Source organism: Salvelinus sp. IW2-2015, linkage group LG18, assembly GCF_002910315.2.
Source record: "Salvelinus sp. IW2-2015 linkage group LG18, ASM291031v2, whole genome shotgun sequence".
NCBI classification, from domain to species: domain Eukaryota; kingdom Metazoa; phylum Chordata; class Actinopteri; order Salmoniformes; family Salmonidae; genus Salvelinus; species Salvelinus sp. IW2-2015.
In genome coordinates, this window is record NC_036858.1 from 35,071,089 (window position 1) to 35,087,322 (window position 16,234).

The 16,234-nt window shown below is 48.0% G+C and overlaps 1 protein-coding gene across 21 annotated transcripts in view; it reads left to right on the plus strand.

Annotated features, from left to right (window-relative positions):
* Positions 1–16,234, plus strand: part of LOC111977543 (dual E2 ubiquitin-conjugating enzyme/E3 ubiquitin-protein ligase BIRC6) — a 144,940-nt gene that overhangs the window by 117,650 nt on the left and 11,056 nt on the right. For 15 of the 21 annotated variants that reach the window (XM_070448444.1, XM_070448458.1, XM_070448450.1 and 12 more), the window contains 7 exons: positions 2,185–2,422; positions 4,291–4,436; positions 6,285–6,395; positions 7,128–7,345; positions 10,665–10,826; positions 11,467–11,544; positions 14,064–14,252. In XM_070448444.1, the coding sequence (XP_070304545.1) occupies positions 2,185–2,422; positions 4,291–4,436; positions 6,285–6,395; positions 7,128–7,345; positions 10,665–10,826; positions 11,467–11,544; positions 14,064–14,252 (1,142 nt within the window). The remainder of the gene's footprint in view (positions 1–2,184; positions 2,423–4,290; positions 4,437–6,284; positions 6,396–7,127; positions 7,346–10,664; positions 10,827–11,466; positions 11,545–14,063; positions 14,253–16,234) is intronic. The other 6 variants (XM_070448451.1, XM_070448459.1, XM_070448463.1 and 3 more) reach the window with 1 other exon arrangement.

Genomic DNA, 16,234 nt, shown 5'->3' on the forward strand with positions numbered 1-16,234 from the left:
TGATGACGAAACAGGATGTACTTGACCATGAGAGTTCAGGAGAATGGGTGGGGGGTGGGGGGGGGGGCATGTGAGGAGTTTAAAAGCAACACACACTCACTCAACACGGGGACATTAGACATAAGGATGAATAGTGACATCTCCCACATCAATCATACCAGTTGACCGGAGCCTTGCTGGGTAATTGCGTAAATGGAAATCAGTAGGGTGGGATTTGGATTCTGCTCTGTGTGCCGCCCACACACTAAGAGGGGATTGAGGAGCAGATTAAAGGACGAGAGGTCAATGTTAAAAAATCTGGGAAAGGGACGTTTGGGGCCGGGACATTCCAATATAAATGTAAAGCAGACTGGGTGCAAACTGAGGGCCGTTCTGCTCCATTTGAGTCTGACACGACACAGTTGCGCTCAGGTAGACAGTGAACACGTGTATGCGCGAATGGTCATTTCTGTGCCGTCGCCGCAAATCTCTTTCCACTCACAAGACTGGATATGCCTCTGACAATGATGGACACGATCTTGTTCGCAGCAGGAGTATGACTGTCCACGACTGCTTAAAAAACACATCTTAAGGGACGTAGGCCACAAGAAGTGTTTTATGCTTTTCAGACAGGCTTGTAAACAATGATGCTAAATAAACGGAGAACATCAGACAAAGGAGCGAGGACACAGTTGCTCCTAGGTGCTCTCTGCTGGATTTTTCCAATGCATCAAAATGCCTTTGTGCTTCTCCAAGTCAGACCCGTTTTGAATACATCCTTCAAATCCTCTCCTTTCACCAAGGGATTTATGTCTGGGTGTTCTTTTTATCCCCCCCCCCCCCCCCCCCCCCCCCCCCCCCCCCCCCCCCCCCCCCCCCCCCCCCCCCTCCCCCCCCCCCCCCCCCCCCCCCCCCCCAACTAGGAACACAACCAACCACACACAAAGAAACCTACACATCCTTTAACCCGATTAAAAGGGCTGTTGTAGAGTCCTTTCTCACACCACAACCACGTGGTACCAGGTTAGATTTTAATGGGGTTTGTGGGTCGCTGAGCGCACCTGCTCTCTGTCTCGCTCAAGCCCCTCACAAGGGAATGCAGGGGCCTAGCTCAGCAGGCTCGCCACCACAACCCAATGTTATTTAAACTTCCATTTATGGGTATGAAGTGGGAAGTGTCAGTCCTCGTGATGCGGATGAGGGGTACCTATACTGTATGGAATCCCATCACAATGAAGAGCTGCAGGACAAACAGCTGGGCCTGCTCCTGTCACAGCCACGTCAGGATTATTCCATCCCCGTAAATCTAATATGTCTCCACCTCTTTCTCTCTCCCACACTCCCCTTTTTCCTTGGACCACAGCACAGCTGTGGATTTTCCAATCTATCACACTGCCAGACTCATCCTACATTCTAGAAAATGACACCCTAAGATTCATTATTTGATTCAATCATGTATCTGGGAACGTAAGTGGGGGGGTTGTTCGGCCCCAGGCTTAACTTTTAGATTAGCTTCCATTGGTGACTGCCTTCCTGACTAGCTGGCTCGGCTTCATTTCAGGGCCTGGAACATTTTTGAGTTGCGTTCAGGGACGTGTTGTTGGTATTGGACAGAAGTCGTGCTCACGTTTTTGTTTGTGAGCAGTTTAAATTGAGTTCTGGACTTTGGTTTGGCCGCCTGAGGGCTGTTCCTAGTGCGTGCATGTCATTTGTCCATTCCTGGAACTCTAATCATATTTAATATCTCTTTCACTGGCATTCTGCTAACTACAATCCATCTCTAGTCATGCTGCTCCTCTCCTTTCTCCAAGTGCAATCTGGAGTTCTCCGACCTGCCCCCATCTATCCTGTCACACACACCACACACACACACAGGTTGACTCAAGGCAATGTGACGGATACTCTTGTTATGTTCTCTCATGTACTCCTATATTGAATTCTAAACTGGTGTCTTGGAAGCACATTTTGATTTGGTTGCGTCTTCAGATGTGCCAGTCCAATTGGATTTCCTTTTACAGCGATGCGTAGTTTGATAGCAGGAGAGGTGTCGTAATTATGGGTGTCTTGTCTTTGTCCATGTTTTTATTCGGATTGATTCCAAAACAACCCTATTACCAGGTTTCTCTTGGCTCTCGCTTATGCACTCTTCAGTTTGAGTTACCTTCCTCCTTAACGCCCTTGTTCCTGTGTTCTCTTCTCCCCCAGTGCTTGACATGGCACGCCACGTGCCCCTGTACCGGGCGCTGCTGGAGCTGCTGAGGGCCATCTCCACCTCCACGGCCCTGGTGCCCCTGCTGCTGCCTCTGTCAGGAGACCCCAGCCAGGAGGAAGAGGAGGAGGAAAGCTCCGAGGGACAGACGTCTGTGGGCATGCTGCTGGCCAAGATGAAGACCTGCGTGGACACCTACACGAACCGCCTCAGGTGGGGACTTAGACGGACAGAGTAAGAATATACAAAATAAGCAAAGAATAAAGTCTTACTGCCCATTTAATCAATGTAAATTGATGGTTTCAGCTGAGCATTAGCGTTTCAAGGGGGTTCAAATCCTGGGCCAACCTCCTCGACCGTGAGTCATCAGCCGTAGTGAGCCTGTAGACCTGACCTGTGGGTCTGTGACCATCCATTATTAATCACAGCCCCAAAGTGTGCAGGAAGTCCATGTTATTCTGCCTCAGCAGCACAATTAACAGTTTGTGTAAAGGATCCTTAACCCCTCTCATATACCCCCCCTACGCAAAGAGCAGGACACTTCAGAGGAGCCAAGGCACTCTTAACCTCTTCCTAGCCTCTATGCTAGCTACACACATCCGCCCAGTGCGCGGAATCATCGGTATTCCGTGGGATCCCATCCGAGGAGTCGATATTTAAAGGATGTGACCCATGCGTGGTTAGACGTGGAGACGTATCAAACCGTTCCAGCGCATGTACGATTCCCACAGACATGCATGTCTCCTTCCTGGTGGCATATTATGAATTTAATGCTCCAGCTGGGTGTTATTTTTAGAAGGCACAGCCCGTCCCTCTTGAATGTCCCACCAACAAACATGCTAGGACCCATGACAGTTATTTTCACAATGTACAGCAGAATAGCCAATCCGCCCTGGGAGACTCTGACACACCTACCTAGTAGTCTGTACCCCTGCTGCTTATCAGCAACACAATTAGGATTACTGTCTGAGGATGGTCCAGCATGAAGCTGTGGTTTCTTCACCAGTGATAGGGGGCGAGGAAGGAAAATGCCCTGCTATCGGCTCCGTCAGGCCTCAGCGATAATGCATTCATAAGCATCATATCCACAGGCATTACATCAGGCTGGACTCTGAGGGCTGAGGTCCAGACACACCGAGAGAGTTCTAATGAAAGCAGGGCCTTGGGGCGGTTGGGACAGCTGGGCATCCTACAGCAGAGCATTAGGCATTCTCTTCAACTGTCTCTCCCCATCTGTGTCCAGCCTGCCAAGGCCTGTGTTGGCCGCCTGGCCTGCAATGGAATGGAATGAAATGGCCGATGAGGACGTGGGGTGGGGGGAGGGGGGTTGGTGACAGAAGACCTTCGCTGACTGTCCTTGGTGGAGCAGAGGGGCGAGAAAGGGGAGGGAACTTGGCGGCTGTTCAACTTTACAAAAGGTCATGTGGAAAGTGTCTTTTTCAGCCACCCATCAGCAAGGCCACGGAATCCATTCTCCTCTCAGCTCCCACAGCGTTTTTATGCACAAGGTTGAAGGACTGTTTACGTCCCTCGTGTATTTCAGCCACCTCTGGGGTTTTCCACTTAACCCAGGAGTTTTGATTTTTTCAATGTCCGGTTTAGTTCCCATACAAACCTCCATAGAAATTGGTCTCTGGTAACCTAGTTGTGAGCGCCAAGTTATTTATCCTGCAAGTCTTCACAAAACTGGTTAAAGTATTCATGGCACCTGGACAGAGGAATGGTGTCCTTGCCACTTCGTACATTGGGTCAGATGGTCTTTGCTTCTTGGTTTTGAGGCTTCACCGTTGGATGCACACCCCTTTAACAGAGCATGAAAAATACTGGGAATGGGTATATCAATTCTGCTACAGGATTGTGGCTCACTGGGCAATATGCTCTTTTTCAGATGGACACGGGTATCATCTACAGAACCGCCCGAAATGTTTAATTGTTGCACTGTAGAGCACTCCTTAGGACCATTGAACATTTCTATTCCCATCAGTAATATAGTCGCCTCAGATTTCCTTCCGTGATTGAATGCAATGCAAGTAAATTAGCGATATATGTCACTGCAGGCGAGGATTATGTTGATTTACTGAACTCCTCTTTTTGTTATTCAGGTCAAAGAAAGACAAGGCAAAAGGCGTGGTGAAGCCTGATAGCTCCGACCCAGAGCCTGAGGGCCTGACCCTGCTGGTGCCTGACATCCAGAGGACGGCTGAGATTGTCTACGCTGCCACCACCAGCCTACGGCATGCAAACCAGGGTAAGGCTGGCCGCACACACGTCACTCTCTGGCCTAGGGCCAAACCATGCTGAGCAAGGGGACTATTACTCTGGACCCTCCTTGGCTATTTTTACAGACATTTATTGTAATGCGAAGTGACACAGTAAAATGTTAGCCAGTGCCTTTTTAAAGGTTGTCTGGTTTTGGCTCTTTCAGGATTTTCTCCCCCTCCCCCTAGAAGTTCGACTGAATTATTTCAGCATGTCTTCCCACTCTACATTTTTCTCGCTACCTCTCCCTTTTGTCCTGTGTGTTCTTGGGACAAGGACAAGAAAATGGGTCTCTTAAGTTTAGTCTCCACAAGTACAAATTCCATGGGCTGTCATTGACTTGGAGCTTTTAACTCTCAATTTGATCTTAATCAAGGAAACGCGTCCTGTTTTAGGCCTGAACATCCCTTACCCAACTCCAACCCCACTCCGTCAGTGACAGGTTAAAAGTTAACCCGTTCTCTTACATCGCTTTGATGCTAAATAGAGACGTATGTTCTATTGTGGCCACCTGTTGTCCATGCAGCTCTTCTGTCCGCGTCCCTACGGTGCAGGGAGACCCATAGTGGAGACAATCACGAGAAGGACAGGAGGGTTTGGTAGTGAGAGGGCATCGGGTCATAAAACCCGCTGTCAGGGAGCTCCTGCCAGCCGTTCCTCACCGTTGCTGAAGAAAGCTGCCTATCAATGCGTCTGATGTATGATTGACCGTAATGCCCCCCTCCCCGGTAGCTCCCGGTGGCTCTCTTGTAGTCAGCCACATCAATGGCGCTCTATTGGGGGATGGGGGCGGGAATGCTCAGATCAATGCAGCCGTCACTTTACACAAGGAAATTCGTATGATAATGGCCACTGGATTTATGTTCCAAAAGGGAATGGGCAGCAGAGAGGGCTGGACCGATATGTAATTGTTTTAATTCGTCTTTAAAATGGCCCAGCGAAAGGCTTACGAGGAGGCGGGCGTTTAAAGCTCTGTTCCTACAGCCTGGTATTAGACTGGTTAAACTGGGAAACTGTTCCAAGAAATATTGATATCCAACGCTAACGTGCCAACAGAAATGAGAGTAAATAAAGTATCGACGGCCCCGTTTTTTTTAATGTCCCCCTTGCATCCTTAAGTCTGGTCGTAATAGGCCAGTAAAATGCACCAGTAATTTAATGGGAGGTACATCTGTCCAGGTAGCAGTAACTAAAGCAGAGGATGAGAGCGGGGCTGGGGTGCTATAAATAGACAGTTAATTATGTGAATGCATTAACTGGTTTCTATCCCATCTCTCGACTGTCGGTGCGAAAATTGGTGGCCGTTTCCATTGTCATTTGTCTTGGACATGGTTTTAGCTGTCGACAAGACCCAGAAGAACTTGGAGGGTTTGGGGGTGGGAGAAGTCCATGTTTGCATCTCCAACTGATTTCAGATTCATTCATCAATATGAACGGGAGGATAAGGAGGTCTGACAAACCCTGCCATTAGCTGCGAATGCCATCATATTCTGAGATAATCTTGTTGAACCGAAGAGGAATATGGCTTGAATATGAATTTTTGTGTTTTCGATATTAATTGATTTAGTCGGCGTGGACTAGGTAGTAATATCAATGAAGCGGTGACCTCAGCAGTCCTTTATCACAGTGTGGTTTGTTTGTTTGTTTGCCAGGAAGATTAATGTAAAGATGGTAGGTCTGGACCCAGATGCAGGCAAGCCAGGCTCTCAAGCCAGGCTCTCAAGCCAGGCTCTCAAGCCAGGCTCTCAAGCCAGGCTCTCAAGCCAGGCTCTCAAACAGGGATGACTTTGAACCTGCCATGGTAACAAGGTTTTCTTTTTATCTCTCCCTCCACCAGAGAGGAAGTTGGCCGAGTCCTCGAAGAAGGCAACAACCAGACCCAAACCCATGTCCATCCTACGCTCACTGGAGGAGAAGTATGTGGCCATCATGAAGAAGCTCCAGTTTGGTGAGTGCTTTAAGTTTCTGTGCGTTTGTGTTCAGTGTGTGGTGTACAGTTGGGCCAGTTGTGGTTTGGTAGATACAGTATGTTGGAAATGTGGTGGTTTCTTTTCAAGACAGAGGAGGAATGCTTAGACATACTAGAGGCAGGGCTCTTCACTCTGAGGCTGGCTGTTGGTTGGTCTCTCCCTCCTCAGTGCACGTAATGCCCAGAACACAGCAGCAGCACAGCCCCAAACCCCCTCCTACCTCTTTCTGAAATGATAGATAACGCAGTCCTGCCGCCTGTCTGCAGGGAGGAAGGTATTTTCTGTCTGTCACTTCTCATCCTGCCACGCCGTGGTTGATTACGGGACTTTTGTTGTGCCCGCAATTGATTTTTTTGCGAGCGGCACACGTCTAAAGTAACCGCAAGTGACATGAATGTAAACGGGCTTGCTCTGGCCCAAGTACAAGAGCGAGACGGCGACGAGCCAAGGTATCAAGGCAGGAACCCCGGTGTGGAATATGATTAAAGGACATAGGGGCCATGTCATTACTGAATAGAGATTTACTGCCAGATACATGCGTACTAGTTCGTCCAAGTGGGAGGATATTTGCATGATATGCCAACAGGGTGTTTGTTTCATGCCTTTTATTCTTTGATGTGGAGTGAACCATGTGAAAGTGTTTAAACCTTCTCTACAGCAGTCCCAGTAGGTATTGACATTAATACCCGTGTTGGGTCTCTCCCTGGCAGACACCTTTGAGATGGTCTCGGAGGACGATGACGGGAAGCTGGTGTTCAAGGTGAACTACCACTACATGTCTCAGGTGAAGAACGCCAGCGACGCCAACAGCGCTGCCCGCGCCCGCCGCCTGGCACAGGAGGCCGTCACGCTCTCCACCTCGCTGCCCCTCTCCTCCTCCTCCAGCGTCTTTGTCCGCTGCGACGAAGAACGACTGGACATCATGAAGGTACAGATGTATACTGCCCTGTCCTCTACGGCCCTCTGTGCTGTACCGTCTATACTCAGTCACACGTCCCATTCTCTTAGGACTATTTTACACCTACAGTAATCAATCCACTTGATTTGATATTGTACACACCTTTCAGCATGTCTTTTACAACGCCCAATCCACCTAGCCTATCATTTCCCCCCCTGTTTTATACATACAGTACTAGCCACTCACATTTTACGTAATCATCTATAGAAGTGATATCTGTTCATTGGTATTCAAGGTGTTTATGAAATGCCTTTACCGGAGACCCCATCTGTCTGATTCAGAGATGCCCTCAGGGCATGATGGTCAGCTGATGATGATGATGATGATGATGATTGAGATGCTTGTAAAAGTGAGCAGGGTGTTTCCAGTACTGTTCCAGTCAAATGGATGTTGTCTGGGGCACTAAAACCGCAGGACTTGCGCTACTTGCGGTTGTTGCAGCAGGGGGTGGGGGGAACGAATTTGGTCTCTTGGAGACTCTGCTTCTGGTCTTGATAGCCTATGGCTTCGCATTCCAATGGTCGTTCGGCAACTGCCGTCATTGAAAAGTCTTACTCATTTTCCAATGACGTTGAATAAATGGCCCTGACCCCTTTTCTGATTAATGGCAAAGTCTCATTTGGTAAATGTCAAAACCCTCGTCTGCTAAGGTTCTATTTCTGCAAAGAACACAACTCTTTCCTTAGCAGCACAAGAACGGACCACTAGTTGACAGAGGCTGGAGGACGTGGTGAGACATTGTGGATGTCTAGTGACCCATCTGGGGTTGTTGCCCTCGTGTCCCCAGAGAGCCCCTGTTCTACTGGCATAGTTAAAAAAAGGTGAATAAAAAATAAAAAATACTGCCAGCATCAAGCTATCTTAGTAGACATTATTAGCAAAACCACTTGCTCCAGTTTTCCCACCTACTTCTCTGGGAAGCGCACTAAAAGTGTCTGAATGTTAATTTGAAATCTACTTACCGCCTGAGTGACACTTGGTGCCCTCAAGCTATCTTGCGAGCGCTCTGCTGGTTTGGATAGGCATGCTCCTCCTCACACCTGACGCTGCTGAGACAGGGGTCAGTCAGTCAGTGTTTGACTCTCACCCTCCCCACACATTCTCTCTCTCACATACACAAACTACCTACCTACAGTGTGTCCGCGTCCTCTTTACCGTCACACGTCTTCTCGTATCTTCCTACCTCCCTCCCCTGGATCAGTGATTCTTTGATTTTTTTGTTGTTGATTATTCTGTGTCTTGTTCCTGTTCCAAACCCACGCTGCCTGCTTCTCTCTGCCTCTCCTCCTCCTCCATCAGCAAGCTGCTCTCTACAGCTGGCAGCGTGGCCAGCCCCCCCCCTCCTCCCCCTCCCCGTTCTCCTCCTCTACAGCTGGGAAAGCTAACCTGCCTGAAACTTCACTCAGACACCTTGTTTGTTGATGCAAGAACACAGGACACTCCCAGGATCTCCCCCTCTCCCCCTTCAGGGATGAAAGGGGATATTCACCGTTTTGATCTCACAATGTGACAGCTGTGTACAGCCAGCCGCACCCCCGAACCAGCCATAAGCCTACTCGGCTGCTTCTCTCCGTCCGTTCTCTCTGCGCATCTCCCATCGTTTTTTAAAATGTTATTTAGCCGTGATGGTGAGCTTGGGGTGTGCAGACAGTGATGGGGTTTTGTTATGGATATGTAGATATATTTTAATTTCGCCTGTAAGGACTAGCAGGCCAATCTGACTAGTCTTCACTGTGGCGCAGCCTCGGAGTGCCACTGCCAGAGAAAAAACAGAGCACAGGGACGGTCATGCTTGCACCTTAACGTCACTGAACGCCTTGAGTTTCTAGCCAAACCCCATTCTTATTGCAAATTGGTGCACCATTTACGTATTTTTATAAACCATGTTGCGGGCCTTACGTTTTTGGTTTGATAACAAACGACCTTGTTTAGTCATGTTACCTGGCTAGCTAGCTAACATAGTACCCTTTGGCTATGCACACATTTGGATTGCACAGGAAAAACAGAAAAGAGATACACTGCCTTCTCTAAGAGATGCTTAAATGATCATCTTTGAGAACTAACGACTAGGGGATAATCAAAAATTTCAAAAATGGCATGGGGCCATCATTTGATTTTATGAGTCACTCATAAGAACATTGCATAATCCATGGCAAAATGTGTAGAATTGCAGGAAATTTGCTTTAAAACAGCTAAATTGTCTCAGCGGCCTCTACAATTTGCGGTCGGAGGCTGCTCCGTTGGCCACAGCCACTACCACACCCCGCCACCCCCACACTAACTTTGCCACCGCTGCTATAAAAATAATCCTAAGGGAAACGCTGAAGCGTAACGTTAAATTCAACGTGTTTTATTGAGTAGAGGTGTGAATATCCGGGTTTTGTGCAGAAAGTATACAAAATGGGAACAGGCGTCCTGGGGGGACGGGCCAAACCCCAATGTATCACGATACTACTCAGTATTGTGAAACTTGGCCTGGTATCACGTCATTAGTACAATCTTGGTGTTGTGACAACCTCATTACAATTTTCTAGCAATTTACACATATTTTCTGCGTGTTTCTGTGCATATAATTTTTTTGGGGGCCCTCACCAGTTTGCATCCCTGGCCCTTCCTCCTTGGTCTAGATAGTGTCTCTCTGAGCTTGGCCCCCACAGAAACTCTGAAAGGGTTTTTTGTTTTAAAAAGCCAGAGCCAAATGCTCTTGAAACAAGGTCTCGGTGCAGTGGGTTTCAGATCAGATTAGCCCTCCGCTGTCAGGGCCTTCTGCGAGCGGCTAATGCAGTAAATCACAGCCCCCCCATTCGGGCATGCCATCCTTGAGCCTGAATACCTGTGACTAGCTAATAACCCGCTACTCAGCGCGTGTGAGCAAAGAACAGAGCAGAGGGGGGAGTGCGGGCTACCTCCCCACGAGGTCTTCCCCTGTATCGATCAGACCGAGCCACTTATACAGGCAAAAGGTCTTTAGTTCCTGGTCACTGAAAGCACAAGGGTATTCCTGCAGAATTACCAAGATCCCTTTTCCCTTATTTGATCCTTTTTGGGATCTTCCCAAGCCTATCCATCTGTCTGCCGTTTCTTTTCTTTTTCACTTCCTGTGGTCTCCTTGATTGATTAGCTAATCTCAGTTTAGTGTGGAAATGAATTGGAGTTCTATAATAGCCACGAGATATTCAGACAAAAAATGCTGTCCTTTTGTGTCAGCCACCTCTAGTGGTAATGGGTGTGTTGAAGAAAAAAGGGGGTAGTGAATTGTCATTAACCCCTTGTGGTCTGTGTGTTGCAGGTTCTCATCACTGGCCCGGCAGACACGCCGTACGCCAACGGCTGCTTTGAGTTTGACGTGTACTTCCCCCAGGACTACCCCAACTCCCCGCCCCTGGTCAACCTGGAGACCACCGGGGGACACAGTGTGCGCTTTAACCCAAACCTCTACAACGACGGGAAAGTGAGTCCCATATAGTTACTCAGGGTTAGGGGGTTGGTGAGGAGTTGGGTCAACTGCCTAGCATTTAATCAACAGTTTAAATGTTGGGGGTGTGGTTCATTTAGTGAAAAATGTTTACCGTCCCTTCAACTTCTGGCTTTCCACAAAAATATGTCAAATTTGAGTGTATATTCAGCACCAGTCTGTCCAGAGTGATCCCTCTGTGGCACCATCAACCTGTTAACCTCACAGCTTGGAGTGGAGAGAGAGAGAGCTTGATTTGAGTAGCCTTCCCTTCACACTAGTTTATTTTCAGTGTGTTGCCAAAATGAAAAAGAAGCGCACTATTCCCCCCCCTCTCCCCTGGTGAAAAGCCGTGAAGGTGCTGGAGCCTGCCTCATCTGTTCTTCCTCATTAGGAAGGCTCTGACAAGGAACATCTATTTTCATAATGGAAGGAGACAGCTGCTCTAAGAATTACTGTGGGCTTTCTACAGCAGAGGTAGCACTCTGGTGAGGAGGCCAGGGCAAACTGCTTCTCAGCTTTCCCTCTGAATGAGGGATGGATTGAGGGGTGGATGGGTAGGAGGGAGGGCCTGTGGATGTTTACCTGACAGTCGTTCACTTGTCTTCAACCCTTGATCTGTTTCTGTCTTCTCCAGGTGTGTTTAAGTATCCTCAACACCTGGCACGGGAGACCAGAGGAGAAATGGAACCCTCAGACCTCTAGCTTTTTACAGGTGAGACAGAAATCCACTGTACTATACCTCCACCACCCTTTCATGGGTCTGTGTTTGTTTGGTTGTTTCTGCTGTCAATACCCGAGTCCATCTCCATCAGTTGTTGGTGATGTTTGATCATCAGCCTGTGTCTGTGACCACAGGGTGTGTATTAATAGGTGGCTGTTTTGACAGATGCCATGAAAGATCCTCCATACTGTAAAGCCATCAATAGAGTTTATGTTGGCGTGTGTGTTGTTTTTAATTTATTTAACTAGGCAAGTCAGTTTTGAACAAATTCTTATTTTCAATGACGGCCTACCGCGGACGACGCTGGGCCAATTGTGCGCCGCCCTATGGGACTACCAATCACGGCCGGTTGTGTTACAGCCTGGAATTGAACCAGGGTCTGCTGCGCCACTTGGGAGCCCAAAGCAATACCATCTCGACACCTATCACTCTGAGCTGGGCTGCTAAGGGGTTTTATCACCAGCTTTATCGTTGACTGCCAGTCTGTAGTTTGTGTCACACTGGTAGAGACCTCGGGGCAAATCTCAAATAACACCCTATTCCCTATATAGTTCACTACTTTTGAGTAGTGCACTTGCACTATATGCGAAATGGGGTGACATGATTGTCTGAAGTAGTACACTGTATATGGAATATGATGTCATTAGAGCAACAGCCCTTGGGTCGGAATGGACAAAAGTACCCGCAAAATACCAGTCTCAAATGTCAACAGTAAAGAGGCTACTCCGGGATGCTGACCTTCTAGGCAGAATTGCAAAGAAAAAGCAATTTCTCAGACTGGCCAATAAAAATAAAATATTAAAGATGGGCAAAAGAACACAGACACTGGACAGAGGAACTCTGCCTAGAAGGCCAGCATCCCAGAGTAGCCTCTTCACTGTTGACGTTTGGACTGGTGTTTTGCGGGTACTATTTAATGAAGCTGCCAGTTGAGGACTAGTGAGGTGTCTGTTTCTCAAACTAGACACTAATGTACTTGTCCTCTTGCTCAGTTGTGCACCGGGGTCTCCCACTCCTTTCTATTCTGGTTAGAGCCAGTTTGCGCTGTTCTGTGAAGGGAGAAGTACGCAGCGTTGTACCAGATCTTCAGTTTCTTGGCAATTTCTCGCATGGAATAGCCTTCATTTCTCAGAACTAGAGTAGACTGGCGCGTTTCAGAAGAAAGGTCTTTGTTTCTGGCCATTTTGAGCCTGTAATCAAACCCACAAATGCTGATCCTCCAGATACTCAACTAGTCTAAAGATAGCCAGTTTTATTGTTTCTTTAATCAGAACAACAGTTTTCATCTGTGCTAACATAATTGCAGAAGGGTTTTCTAATGATCAATTAGCCTTTTTAAAATGATAAACTTGGATTAGCTAACACAACGTGCCATTGGAAGACAGGAGTGATGGTTGCTGATAATGGGCCTCTGTTCGCCTATGTAGAAAATCATCCGTTTCCAGCTACAATAGTCAATTACAACATTAACAATGTCTACACTGTATTTCTGATCAATTTGATGTTATTTTAATGGACAAAAAATGGACATTTTTAAGTGACCGCAAACTTTTGAACGGTAGGGTATATGGAGCAGAAAAGCTGTAAAAAATAAAAAATGTTTTTTTAAAGTGCTATTTGTCCTCTGAAGGGGGGAGGGAAAGAGTCATTTTCTGTGGATATTGATCTGGCAACAAGCCTAGCTAGAGTCCTTTAGAAATGGTTCCCTTTTCTAATTCCCTCATTTTCAGTGTTGGAGAGTTCATAGAGATGTCTCCATTGATTATCATTCTAGTTGGTGTCTGCCAGATCAATAATGGAAATAGCAGGCTGAATGGCGATATGGTGGAATCAAGTCAAAATCAGCCGGCCCTGATATTGGTCCTGATATCTAGTTGCGGTGAGCAGGTTGGGGAAGGGTGGGGGCAGGGAGAGGGTAGAAAGGTCACCAGGGTCTGAGTTAGTAGACAGTGTCCCGTGGCAGTCATACAGTATCAATTTCTTCATCTCCACTGATGGTTGAGGTAAGGATTGGGGTAATCTAGATCTATTGTTAGGCTGACAGCTATTTGACCGTCAGGATACACGTTGAGTGTTGTCCAGCTTGGCCTGGCAGACGGGCAGGCAGCCGTCCAGCTAGTGTCTGGCTCTGTGGTTAATATATGCTGGGCGGTGTGATGGAGCGAGCCGTGTACCCAGTCTCCTTGAGACAGCCCGGGGTATTAATTGAATTGTTAATAAAGATATATTGAAGGAGGGTGAAAAATCATGCTTTTGTCTGACGCTCCCTTAATGTCCCCCATGCATTCTGTGCGTTGCTCATTGTGGTCTCTGCAATGTTCTCACCTATCCCCCTGCTTTTGTCTCCTCCAACTTTTCTTGCTCTCTTATCGCTCTTGCTCCCCCTCCTCTCTCTTTCTCCCCACACACCCCCTTTGGTAACCTCCCTACAAGTGGCTGTATGTGTATTTTGTAATGATCAAAAATATTCCATTAATCTCTCTCTCCTCCCCCCCTCTCTCGCTCTACAGGTGCTGGTATCGGTGCAGTCTCTGATCCTGGTGTCGGAGCCCTACTTCAACGAGCCGGGCTACGAGCGCTCACGCGGAACCCCCAGCGGCACGCAGAGCTCCCGCGAGTACGACGGAAACATCCGTCAGGCCTCCGTCAAGTGGGCCATGCTGGAGCAGTTACGCAACCCCTCGCCTTGCTTCAAAGAGGTGAGCGGTAAAATCTCTTTTGTCCCTAACCCCCCCCATACTATCCTACAGTGGCTCACCCTTTCGTACATACAATTAGGCTACCCCGCAGGTTCCCTGACACCTCAACCTGGCCCACGCCAGTGTTTAATGGCTCTCAATTCTACTGTAGTATCGTTCTTTGTCATGACAAAGCATTACGCTCACCATGCTCCCTTGTTACAGTAGCAACCAGCCTCTGCACACAAAACAAAACCCGGCAGATAAAGGACAATAAATTGCCTCCTTTGGGACGATATTAGGATAGTGGCAGATAATAAATTCACTGTTTACTATTTCCCAGGTAGATCATATCGCTCGTTTTTTAAATTTCCTCCTGTCCTTGACACGGGCCGTGCAGGCTGATAGCGTGGCAGATAGCGATCAGTCACCAACTCTGCTTAGAGAGAAGGGGGAGGGAGGGGAAGATGGTGCCTAGAAAGAGAGGGCGGGGGGTAGTGAGAAGCATAGGGAGGTTGGGAGGGGAAGAGGGCGGGGGTCTAGGGAAAGAGTGATGCAGAGGGAGTTTGGGAGGGAGAGGGAGAAAGTAGAAAGAGGAATGGGAAGATGGAGGGACAGAGTGTAGCAGAGGGAGGTTGAGAGGGATGGGAAGATGGTGCGGAGGCGGCGGGAAAGAGTGAAACAGAGGGAGGTTGGGAGGTAGAGAGCAGTAGAAAAAGAGAGGAAAAAGGTGTTTCTAATGAATTCCTCCAGACTGGGGAGGCGGGTGTCAGTGTCGCATACAGCCCTGTGTGGGTGCTGCTATCTGATGGCGGGAACTAAGGAACCACAGACAGGTCAAAGCCGCTCCAGTTTGGCTCCTAACGTGCTATATCTAATCACTCACACTGCGAACAGATCGAAGTCAGCATCCGATATTCCACTCACTCTGTTGCTCCTCTGTCACACTGTAGCTCATGGGAGCTTCATGACACGGCAACAAATAACTTCTTCATAATGCCATTGTCATTGGCTTTGCTTTGTTGTTCACCTGTGTGTGTATGCACGCGCGCACACAGCCAACATCGATTAAAATATTGGATTCTGGTAATGTAGTCCTGGATGAAAACACGGAATTAAATTAAGATCCCAGATGCTTGCTGCTCTGCCAAGCAACCTCCGCTTTGCCAAACAGTAATGTATTTTCCGGTCTCTCTCTACCTGCAATCAGAAAAGAGAGGACGTCTGTCTGTGGGTCTCAACCTGAGCCTCCGGACCAATGTTTTCCTTCAACTAGACATCATTTAGCAGGCCGTCAGACACAGGTGATTAGCCCTGTTAGCTGGCCAGGCTGGGGAGACAGAGTGGGGATGTGGAATTTTGGAAAGCACTGCCATGTCCTTTCTGTCATTTGTATAGAGAGACCGGGAGGGAAGCCAGACTGAAATATTATGGAGGCTAGTCCAGAATCTATTGGCCCCGTGTTCCCCCATTTTATAGATATAGAACCATACCCGTCTCCCCCGAAATATAGATTTACGGAATTGCCTAGAGAAATGCATCAAACCGGGGGAACACATTAACAGAGAAGAATCAGATGTATAGTTTGGGGAATAGTTCAAGACAATTGGTCTCCATTGTTTAAGTTGGTCTATTGAGGTAGAGGTACTGTTGAAGTACATTGTGTGTGTGTTCCACACAGCCAAACTCGTGTCACCAGCTCCCAGTATTAGCCCATGCTCTGTGGTAGAAGGGTGGCGGTTTCTTTTTCGGGTCCCAGGTACAAAATCGTCAGCTGTAGTATGGTATAGCAGCCTTTGTAATAAAACAGAGTTCTGACATCAGTGGCTCAATATGAAATGGACCATGGGAGCTGGGAAAACCAGCATGCCTCTACAATACTGCCCGAGTGCCCTCCTGAAATTCAATTAGGCTCATGTGACACTCCTGAGTTGCCATTTACCCGTCTAAGCCCATGGCGGAGACAGACGAAAATACTGTCCGCAAACATTGGCGAGCTATAC